This window comes from Carassius auratus, chromosome 10, assembly GCF_003368295.1.
Source record: "Carassius auratus strain Wakin chromosome 10, ASM336829v1, whole genome shotgun sequence".
Taxonomy (NCBI): Eukaryota; Metazoa; Chordata; class Actinopteri; order Cypriniformes; family Cyprinidae; genus Carassius; species Carassius auratus.
Genome location: NC_039252.1, coordinates 2,343,410 through 2,354,948, shown reverse-complemented (window position 1 = coordinate 2,354,948; position 11,539 = coordinate 2,343,410). Strand labels below are relative to the sequence as shown.

Below are 11,539 nucleotides of genomic sequence, written 5' to 3'. Positions count from 1 at the left end.
TAGAACAGTGGGATACCTCAGGCCTTTACAGCTACCCTGACCAAACCAGGTGAATATCCTCTCCTGACACTGTGCCACACTCACCCCACGAGACACAGGTGGGGCTGAACGAGCACAGCGGGCTCCGGGGGCCTCCAAATAAACACTTTAACGTGCTTATAGTTGATGTAGAGTTAATGTCCTGAAGATGGAAGCACTTGTTTTGTTGTAGAGTTTTAATTCTAAATGTTACAATAGATTTAAAGCAGATGGATACGTTTTCATAATTCCATACATTCCCTTCATTTAAAGCAAGTTTAAAACAGTGGTTCTCAACTGATTTATTTGATTTTTTTTTTTTTTTTTTTTGACCCAAACAAAAATTTGCAAAATTTTATGCAGAGGTGAACCGTTTATATTTGCATTCATATATACTAATGTTATATATAAGCACTGAGCCAAAGTTTGGGGTCAGTAAGGTGTTTTATTTTTATTTCAGCAAGAATAGACATTTTATAATGTTAAAAAGGATGTCCGTTTCTTATAAATGTTGTTCTTATGAACTTATTAATCAAAATATATTGAAAAAAAAATCACTACAGAAAAAAATTCAAATATTGAGCAATATTTAAAGAATAAAATATATTTTAAAAAAAATAGAAAACTGGTATTTAAAGTGTTAATTTTAAAGATTTGTTTTTAATTTAATCTTAATGTATGTATATTTATATATCGTAGATGTATATGAAGGATTATTTACTTTATGTATTTATTTTTTTTGTTTTTTGATGATCAAATAAATGAGGAATTGGTGAGCATAAGAAACTTATATAAACATTAAAAAAAAAAACTGCTGACTCCAAACTTTTGACTGATGTCCTATATGTAACTTAAAATAATAGATTTGGATTGTATGTGCATTAAAATAAACATGAAACACTTTCCACATTGTTAAATGGATTGTTTTTCTTTGTCCCATGTTGCATAGCACTCATTTTTGGGTCACCAACCATTAGTTGAGAACCAGTGATTTTAAAACATTAGTATTCTGTTATTGTAGCTCTCATATGTTTTAATGATAATAGATGAATTGTGCATCTCTGTTGTTACGATGTGCTGTCTAATCTCACCATCTCCCCTCTTCCCTCCATCCATGCATGTCTTTCTCTGCTCATTTGGCACGCTCCCTCTCTTCCATTTCTCTCGCCCTCTCTCTGTGGACGCTCGGGTCAGATCTCTGGACGGCCGTCTGCAGGTGTCTCACCGCAAAGGTCTGCCTCATGTCATCTACTGCCGCCTGTGGCGATGGCCCGACCTGCACAGCCACCACGAGCTGCGCGCCATCGAGACCTGCGAGTACGCCTTCAACCTCAAGAAGGATGAAGTCTGCATCAACCCCTACCACTACCAGCGGGTGGAGACGCCAGGTATGGAAATCGGCAGCTGAATTGCCAAAAACAAATTTTGTCAATATGTATTATTTGAATGGAAATAGCTTTGCTTTTTCCTGTTGAGCGTTCATTCAATCATCTGAACATTGGCTCCTGTAGTTCTTCCTCCTGTCCTCGTGCCAAGACACACAGAGATCCTGACTGAGCTGCCTCCTCTGGACGACTACACCAACTCCATACCTGAAAACACCAACTTCCCAACAGGGATCGAGCCTCCTAACAATTATATACCAGGTAGGAACACACACCAAAGACTGTATGTGTTATTGTGTAGTTCAAGAGTATTAACAAGTTGTTTGTGATTTTCTGTGTGTTCAGAAACTCCTCCACCGGGATACATCAGTGAGGATGGGGAGGCCAGCGACCAGCAGATGAATCAAAGTATGGACACAGGTACATTCCCACTGTGACACCACTACATGGGAATGATAGCCACGTGTGTTTGTACTTTAAATCCTGCTTTTACTACAGTAGTTTGCTTTCTGTGCTCCAGTCAGATTTCCCCTAAATTATCTTCTGATTGAATACTACTTTATAAAGTGTTAGTTCACCCAAAAATGGAAATTCTGTAATGTCTCACAATCATGTCACCTGCTTCAGCAACACCAAGCATCGTGGTACTCTTGTGAACGGGCATCGAAGACTGGCACGGAAGAGATAATATTACGGTTGAACCACTAGTGTCACATGGTCTATTTTAACAATGTTCTTACTACCTTTCTGGGCCTTGAAAGTATCAGTTGCGTTGTTGTGTATGGAGGGTCAGAAAGCTCTTGGATTTCTTCAAAAAATATCTTGATTTTGGTCTGAAGATGAGCAAATGTGGGTGAGTAATTAATGGCAGAATTTTCATTTTTGGGTCAACTATCCCTTTAAAATAATGAACTTCTCTAATCTCCCGAGTCCCTGGAAAGAACAAGTGTTTTTTAGTACACCACACAACTTCACAAAATGTGAACAGTGTTTAGAAACTAGGCATCATACACTTGCCATCTTTGTTAATGTATAGAGGGGAAAGATTAACGACTGAGGACTTTCATGATGTTCCGATCACAACAACTCTTGCAAAAACATGCGCTTCATTGTTAGATGCATGACAAATGAAAACGTGTTCTGAAATCAGCTTAAAATATCAAATATGTTTGATCTCCTCTGACTGGTTTGATTTATAAAAAAATAAAATAAAATAAAAAAAATTAGGCTTTAGGCTATGATTGTGAGGTTATATAATGACCGTAATGCAACCTGAAGGAAGAAAAAGTTTAACTTGGGACCTTACAAGTGACAGATTTCTCTCTGATGATGCCATAATTACAAGTTTGTATTCGGATCTGCGTTGTCCAATCATAAACTAATGAAGAGAACCGACACCATGCCCTGCGTTGCTGTTTTAGTTTTTTGTCTCATTACAGAAGAGAAGATCTGTCACTCTTTATTACACTGCAAAATTTTGTTTTCCAAGCTGTTGTGTCCAGAATTTCATTTCTACCAAGAATTTCCATTTTAATGCTTTTTGCTGCCATTCTTACTTAATTTAGTGTTCTGTTTGGAACCTTTAGGAATCATTTCTCAAATCACATGCATATTTTGAGTGAAAGAGGATAAAAAATAATGTGTATATAAATTTAATTTTTTATTTATTTATTTTATTTTTTCAGGTTCTCCTGCGGAACTGTCGCCAAGCATACTCTCGCCCGTCAATCATGGCATGGGTAAGACCTTACCAACTGCTTTAACTCACTCTTAATACATCTTCAGAGACCTTACAATCTTAATAAATTAGTTTTACTACCATAGTCTGAGCTTGTCAGGTTGTTCTTACGTTTGTTCTTTTTCATCTTTCTTTCAGACCTTCAGCCAGTGACTTACTCGGAGCCCGCGTTTTGGTGCTCTATAGCTTACTATGAACTCAACCAGCGGGTCGGAGAAACATTCCACGCCTCTCAGCCATCCCTCACCGTGGACGGCTTCACAGACCCCTCCAACTCCGAGCGCTTCTGCCTGGGCCTGCTGTCCAACGTCAACCGCAATGCCACCGTGGAGATGACCCGGAGACACATAGGTACCAAGACCTCTTCAGCTGCTCTGTTATCAAGTGTTTCAGTCGAAGTCATTCCAAACCTGTGTATTACTTACTTGCTTCAATGGAAGATATCCAAAACAATTTTTGTGCTGATGTTTTTTTTAATAGGACGAGGGGTCAGGCTGTATTATATTGGTGGTGAAGTGTTTGCCGAATGTCTTAGCGATAGCGCCATCTTTGTTCAAAGCCCTAACTGTAATCAGAGGTATGGCTGGCACCCTGCGACAGTCTGTAAAATCCCTCCAGGTGAGAGATTCACTCACTCTTTACTGTCCTCTCAATACAGTTTATTTTTTTTATTAACGTCCAACCATTATGACGTAATGATACTCTCTGTCTTAGGCTGTAACCTGAAGATCTTCAATAACCAGGAGTTTGCGGCACTGCTGGCTCAGTCGGTGAACCAGGGCTTTGAGGCAGTATATCAGCTGACGAGGATGTGCACCATTCGCATGAGTTTCGTCAAAGGCTGGGGAGCCGAGTACAGGTGTGCACAATTAAATGGACTTGATCTGAGAGTTTTTAGTAAAAATAAATGGTAAAAACTTCCTATAATTTTGCTTTAAATTTGAATGCATACGGTTTCTACCTTTTGTTTACATAATAGTAAAAATGTGTAAAAAGCTTGGTTTAAATTACACTTGTAGTGAAATGTCAATTTCTCAATGAATTCACTAAATGAATTACTTTCAAATGTAGTTGATATATGATACAGCCTGTGACCGTTGATTGTTGTGTAGACGGCAGACGGTGACGAGCACCCCCTGCTGGATCGAGCTTCACCTGAACGGCCCCCTGCAGTGGCTGGACAAGGTCCTGACCCAAATGGGCTCGCCCTCCGTACGCTGTTCCAGTATGTCCTAATCGCCATGACCAAGCTCTCTGTCCTCTGCCCCCAAAACGACTGATTCTACAATCACATCAACCGACAACACGAAGAACAACAGACTTACTCGAACCCCGCCCCCTCTTTCTCTTTCATAGTAATCGTGAGCCTTTCTCTATCTCTGTCGTCCTGACACTGATGTTCTCTCCGTTCGGACCTGAACGCAGCACTTGCTGTCTCATCAGCTTCATGCACCTTTAAATCTCTCTTGTTTTCTTTCATAAACCCTCAATATTACATGTATTAGTAGTAGAATTTGAAATGTATATTGGTTTTTATTTTATTTACATGGTTTTCGAGAAGGAGGGAAGGTGCGTATGTTGTGTGGAAGTTCAAGAAGGCAGAAAATAACTTCACACACTTGTAGCGGCAAGGCTTTTCTCCCCCTGATGAAGTAAATACTCTGAAACTCTTTTAACGATTAATTTTCCTGGATGCCGATCCCAATCCCGTCGTTCAAGGAGGTTACTTTTTCTGGCAAAAAGTCGCATTCTTTGTTTTTATACACGTTATTATTGATGCAGATTGACACGTTAACGTAATCATGGTTTTTGATTTTCTTCAGTAATGCCAAAAGATACTTGTATTTAGTTAATTTTATTTCATTTCTTTTTTTCTTTTTTTTTTTGCGATTTTATTTCCCCAAACCACTATATAAAATGTTGCCTTTGATTTGAGGTATGCTGCATAAGTCATGCTTCTTTTCTTCAGACCTAGAATGTTTAACGAAAACAAAAACAAAAAAAAGGGCCCACGTTCAATTTGAACTTAACGCCGCCCCTCAGAATTAACTTTTTATTCACTGGGTAAAATATTCACTAGTTAGCTGTGGAGTGGTTTTGGAGTCTGGTTTCTTCAGAAAGTGGCTTCTTTTAGGGACTTTCGAAGGTTATTAAAGCGTCTCACGCAGTCCAGATCTTTAAAATAAAAACGACAAAAGAATAAAAAAAAAAACAAATCAAGTATTTAAGCTTTAAGTGTTTATAAACTAGGTTATCCTTCACAATTACAATATTTTTTTTTCCCCACTTTATCTTTCTTTTAGCTACTTTTTGTATTTTCATGTATTTTTATATATAAATATATTTAAGATCTTTAAAGCTCTCTTCCTTTTTATTAGAATTGAATATTTTTTTAGATCATGCCCTCTTTTTAAAGGAACATGGCTTCATAATGAAATGTCCTATCATACGAAAACGTTATTTAGCATGACATTTTTATAAGCGCAAATATCTTTTCTCCTCTGTCTCCGCTTCCTAATTCAAGCTGTTGTCCCGGTTAACGTTTCGCCCTGATCTCGAACCCCATCTGATTTTATTTTTCTCTCAGTTGCTTTCGTCTCATATTCACAACACAATACTGTATAACCCCGCCCCTCAAAGTATGGTTACCTGAAACCATGGCGGTGTTCTATTCGTTTGCAATTGGGGAATAAAAAAAAAAAAAAGACTAAACGGGTTGCTTCTACAGGGAGAACTGTGCAACTTTAGTGTGCGTGCTCATTGTACAACTTTTGCTAATGACTGTGATATAGCTGTCTGTTATTCTTTACTTGTTGTGGCAGTGACCAGGCGTTGCAAATATCCATTCCCCTCTTCCCACCTCTGTCTCCATATTTTCCTTCATTGATCTTTACTACTCTTGCGATTGTACTTAAAGTGCATCTAGTAAAAAGCTGACGAAGATGTGGTGGCCCGTTTTTAAAGCCGATGAGCAGCCATTTAGACACTGGGAACATTGTTTGCCATTTTTGACTGGGTGTGGAACGAAAACCAAATAGAACTGAAAGTGGACCAGACATATATGCATATAAATGTGTATATATAATTTTATTTGACTTTCTATTATTTTTTTCTCCTATTTTGCAAAGCATTTAACAGTTGGTGAGCTTGTTTTACCATTAGAGAGATGTATTGGTAGGACGTGAACTTCAAGCGATAAGCTTTTCAGGCGTGTTGCATATGCAGACTTCATAAATACACTAATAAAAAGTTTTAATTCTCATGTTAACACCTGTCTGGAGTATTTTCTTGTTGCACTACTGCCATCAAAATTGTTAGTTGATGCCACGTGAATGTTGACTTAAGCTCTTTGCCAACAGAACAGGGTAAATACGTACAGTGGGGGAAATATTTATTTGATCCCTGGCTGATTTTGTAAGTTTGTCCACTTGCAAAGAAATGAAGGGTCTGTAATGTTTTGGTAGGTTTATTTTAATGGATCGAGACAGAATTCCAACCAAAACGCAAGTCTACACAATCTGGACCTTCCATTCAAACCTCTCCCACCACCATGGGCAAGACCAGAGAGCTGTCAAAGGATGCCAGAGACATGATTGTATATCTGCACAAGGCTGGAATGGGCTACAAGACCATCAACAAGAAGCTTGGTGAGGAGGAGACAACTGTTGGTGAGATTATTCGGAAAAAGAAGAAATACAAGACAACCATGTCTCAGCCTCTTTCTGGAGCTCTGTGCAGGATCTCGCCTCGTGGAGTAAAGATGATCATGAGAAAGATGAGGGGATCAGCCCAGAACTACACAGGAGGAGCTTGTTTATGATCTTAATGCAGTTGGGACCACAGTCACCAATCAAAACATTTGTAACATTAAATAAACTGAATTCCTGCAGCGGGTCCCACAAGGTCCCCCTGCTCAAGAAGGACTGTTAAGTTTTTTTTTTGCCAAAGAACATCTAAATGATTCAGAGAAGGCTTGGGAGAAAGTGCTGTGGTCAGACGAGACCAAAATTGAGCTCTTTGGCATTAACTTTTCTCGCTGTGTTTGGAGGGAGAGAAATGCTGACTATGACCCCAAGAACTCCATCCCTACAGTCAAGCACGGAGGTGGAACCATTGTGCTTTGGGGCTGTTTTTCTGCTCCGGTTAAAGGATGACTTCACCGCATTGAGGGGCAAATGGACAGAGCCATGTACTGTAAAATCTTTGAGGAGAACCTCCTTCCCTCAGCCAGAACACTGAAGTTTTCCAGCATGACAATGACCCGAAACATACCGCCAAGCCAACAAAGAGGAGGTTCAAGAAGCACCTGACCTCAATCCTGTAGAAAATCTGTGGAGGGAGCTGAAACTTTAAGTTGCCAAACGACAACTTAAAGAAACCTTAAGGATCTAGAGAGGATCTGTAAAGAGGAGTGGACCAAAGTCCACAAAGTCATGTATTGCTTGGGGATCAAATACTTATTTCAACGAGTGAAATGCAATTTTTTTTTTTTTGGTTGGTATTCCATCTCTATACCTTTAAAATAAACCTACCATAAAAATTACAGACCCTTCCTTTCTTTGTAAGTAGGGAAACTTACAAAATCAGCAGGGTGTCAAATATTTTCCCCACTGTACACTAACATTTGAGAGCTTTATTGGAGATGAACTTGGTGGCTGTGGTGTAAGTTAAGCAGCAAATGTGGGACAGTCATAATTTTGGTAAGACTAAATAATTTGTGTATCTACATTTGAAAAGTAGCAAAATGAAATGAGTGTCCAGGACTTAATCTTTTAAAAAAGTAAAAGAGTGCTGTTTTGAATGCAAAATGGATTCTCGTGTCTACAATATTATGCCTTGGACACAAAATCTGACCTTAACTTATCCAATTTCATGCATTTCTGGAAGAATTTGCCACAAATAAGCCACAATAAGCAGAAGTGTCATTGAGTACCTTACAATAATTTGGTAGCTCTCATTTGAGTTTCTTGTTTGCTTTCAGACCAGATACCATTCCAAACTGAATCAAACATGATTCTCTAAGATATACTGTATTTGAACTATGGACAAAGGTATTGGGAAACCCTCTTCTAATGAACTGGTTTGACTAAAGTAACTTCAGTGAGTACAAATCTTAATGTATAAGCATATACAGATATTCTAGGGAATTGTGTGCTTCTAATTGTATAGCAACAGTTTAGACAAGGCAAGGTTCAAAAAGAAATGATGGATTCAGCCACTGGAAGAACTGCTGTGGCCTGATGAAAGCCAAGTCCTAATCCCAGCAGAACACCTCTTTCCTGACCTTGAGTCAGTAATCACCAAACACCAATGACTTGTACATTCACTATATAGACAAAGGTATTTGATCACCACCTTATTAAGAACAGAAAACGGCACTTACAAAACTGGCAACAATGAAACAATTCATGCATTTAAATTGTATTTCCATCTCCGTTTCAACAGTTTTTGAGGTGTCTAAAATGACTGTACCTACATGTACAAGTCATAGGTGATTGGTGATGAGGTTTTGGCTCAAAGTTTGCATTTAAAGTCACACTAGAGGTGTTCAACTGGGATTAGGATTTAAATAAATTACACCTAACATCTGAACTGATGTAGAATCTAAATTAGAATAAGATACTTGTTCTGTAATTGAAATAATTGAAAATAATTGCAATTGAAAAACAGCACTAGAATACCATTAGATAAGAAAGGGCTTTTTGGTCAGTGGACTGGCATAGACAGAACTAGGTTGATAAACCTCAAGTAAATAGCTATGGTGCTGTGCTTCCTTTCTTTGACCACCAGGGGGAGCAAGAGCTTCAGTAACATACGGTCGTTTCTGAGAACAGTTTAGCTGCCCATAAAATGCCTGTCTGATAGTATAGTTAATTTTGGTCTGACGATAAGTTTGAGATTTAATTGTCACTTTGTGAGGCTCAATTAATGTAAATATTGTTATAATCATCACGCTAAAATCTTGTCCGTTTCATTTTCATTATAACAAAGCCCTTGGGTCCTTTAACGTTTGGTGACTGTGCATCAATGACGACTTATAAAAACTAATGTATGTGCCATTCACTCGTTTGTTTATTAGTAGTTGATGTCACTATTATCAGAAGCAGAAGTGTTTAGGCCACATCCCTCTGAATCAAGGTCTCACCGTTGGTTAGGTCCATAGGGGTCCTGATGTTAGGCAAGACCTCACAAATTGGCTGCTAAAAGCTTGGAGGCATGTATTGCAGCATTCGTTAATCATTCCTCTCTCGTTAAAACCCCTCTCTGTGGTCGGGATAGGCACTAAGTGGTTTCTCCAAGTTACACTGTAATAGTTTATAATTTATGTGGCATTTAGTCTCGAAGTTGCATCTGGTTTGGCAGCATTTCACAGTATAAACCCCAGTGGCTCGTTAATGTGCGCCAGAAAACATTTCCCAAAAACGTATATTTACTTACAAACTGACTTACTGGAAATGTATTGTGAATAGGCCTATTGGGTTTGCATCTCGAATGGGCATACAATCAGAGGACGCTCTTCTCGATACTACTGTGGTCCGTTGGTCCCGGTAAGTATTTGGGGTCAAACTGTTATGTCCGACTATCGATAATGTAAGTATGATACTGTTTTCCATTCTGAGCTTGCTGTCTTGGGTCTCTTCATTCACATTTTTTTTTTTTTTTTTACGTATAATACCCTTACCGACATTCACAATGCCTCCACCTTCTTGTGTTATTGTTCTCGGATCATTCAAGAGTAGCTCCATTGTGGAATTTTGGCCATAGGGAAAGAGCAATCATGTATAAGTTATGGCCAACTAATTAAAACCTCATCCTAACCTATACTTGACCCTGACTCCTTTACAATGGCCTCTATGGATTCTTTTGTGCACAGCCCTCTGACTTGTCCAGTGTGAAGTGTTGGATGTCTTCAGAAGTCTTTTTCCTGGTTCTTTGGCAAAGGTCTGCAGCGGTAACTGGAGCACAAGGGCCCTGCAAAAAATTAATTAGGCTCAAATGAGTTTTTCCAACCATGGTAAGCAGTGACAATGACCAAGGTCTATACAGTCATCAGAGGGGTCATGTAGTATCCCAGCCCGTAACCCCCAAGAGACCTTCGAAGGCTGGAGTAGATAATAGGATAGTTTGCCCAGAAATGCGAATTTTTTTCATGACCAACTTTACTTAAAAGTATATAAGGTGCCATTTCATTATCCGGCTGGAAATTCTTAAATCAATTATTTTCGAGAGGTCATATTTAGTGGCGGATGGTTGTTGGAACATGAAAATAAATCTAAAACTATACATACTTTTAGCATAATTTTAATTTGCTGGAAATCACCTACCCTTGTACCTCTTGTGCACTGAACACTGCTATGCACATTGTTACCAGCAGCAGGCAGCAGTTATAAAGTAAATCACTTGGTGGGCGGACAGCCAAAAAATGAGCTGTGAATTTGTGTTGCTCTTTATTGGCAGGGTAATTAAAGCAATTATACAGATTATTGCTGTTTTAACCGATTAATACTGCTTCAGTAATGAACACTTTTATTTGCCAGTGAGATGGCTTTAACTAACAGCTCTGTTTTGGTAATCACAGAAGTCATTTGAAGTGCCTGCTGCTTATTAACCAAGTGCTAGCTGTTTGGGTGTCTTTGAATGGAGAAAAGTAAACCCGTGTTAATGTTACAAAGAGATTGCAAATTACATGACCTTGTTTTGACCTGAACGAGGTGACACTCCACATAGAAGGGAGGTTATTTAACTGACAGTGATGGTTTGACCTTAGGGGTCAAGCTGCATATGAGTAACTGGAGTCTTGGACGAGGATGATTTTGACATGAAAACCTTTTTCAATGGTTATATAGATAATTGCAATGACACTCTGTTCACTTTGCAAGCACTAATAAGAAGATAGTTTTGAAAAGGGCCTAATATATAGCCCTGGTGAACCCCGCAGTTATTTCTGTGCATGAAAGGCTGAATTAAAAAGTATGTGTCATAGTTTCCTAACCTACTATGTAAACATCGCATTAGAACAAAGGAGACAAGAGCCATGAGTATCAGTGATACTTTGCTACGATGCACGGCACCGCATGTAAGAGATACTGAGAGGTCGTGAAGATCCGAACAAATGTCCTCTCATTTGCAGTTTTCGGAGGTAACACCCAAGCGATTTACCATACCCCACTCCCACCCAAAGAGAAGCAGGGGAGAGTTATAAAAAACTGTTACGCTTAATAATTGATGTGCTGCATTTCAATCAATTTTACCATGGTGCTAGGCTAATTAAGGGTTGTCTCTGACTCCCAGGGGTAATTTAAAGAAAGAACGCAGAAAAGAGTTTATTCTCATTCTTTCTTCTCTCTCTCTCATCCTCTTTCTCACTCTCTTTCCCTTCATAGCAGCCCAGTTCATG

General features: G+C 38.9%; 1 protein-coding gene across 1 annotated transcript in view; it reads left to right on the top strand.

The window, feature by feature from the left end:
- LOC113109436 (mothers against decapentaplegic homolog 2-like) overlaps window positions 1-6,409 on the top strand; it is a 24,185-nt gene extending 17,776 nt beyond the window's left edge. The window contains exons 2-10 of the mRNA XM_026273006.1: window positions 4-49; window positions 1,213-1,406; window positions 1,530-1,664; window positions 1,749-1,823; window positions 3,089-3,142; window positions 3,280-3,492; window positions 3,622-3,759; window positions 3,856-4,000; window positions 4,254-6,409. Coding sequence (XP_026128791.1) covers window positions 4-49; window positions 1,213-1,406; window positions 1,530-1,664; window positions 1,749-1,823; window positions 3,089-3,142; window positions 3,280-3,492; window positions 3,622-3,759; window positions 3,856-4,000; window positions 4,254-4,377 — 1,124 coding nt within the window. The 3' untranslated portion in view covers window positions 4,378-6,409. The remainder of the gene's footprint in view (window positions 1-3; window positions 50-1,212; window positions 1,407-1,529; window positions 1,665-1,748; window positions 1,824-3,088; window positions 3,143-3,279; window positions 3,493-3,621; window positions 3,760-3,855; window positions 4,001-4,253) is intronic.
- Window positions 6,410-11,539: the final 5,130 nt, after the last annotated feature.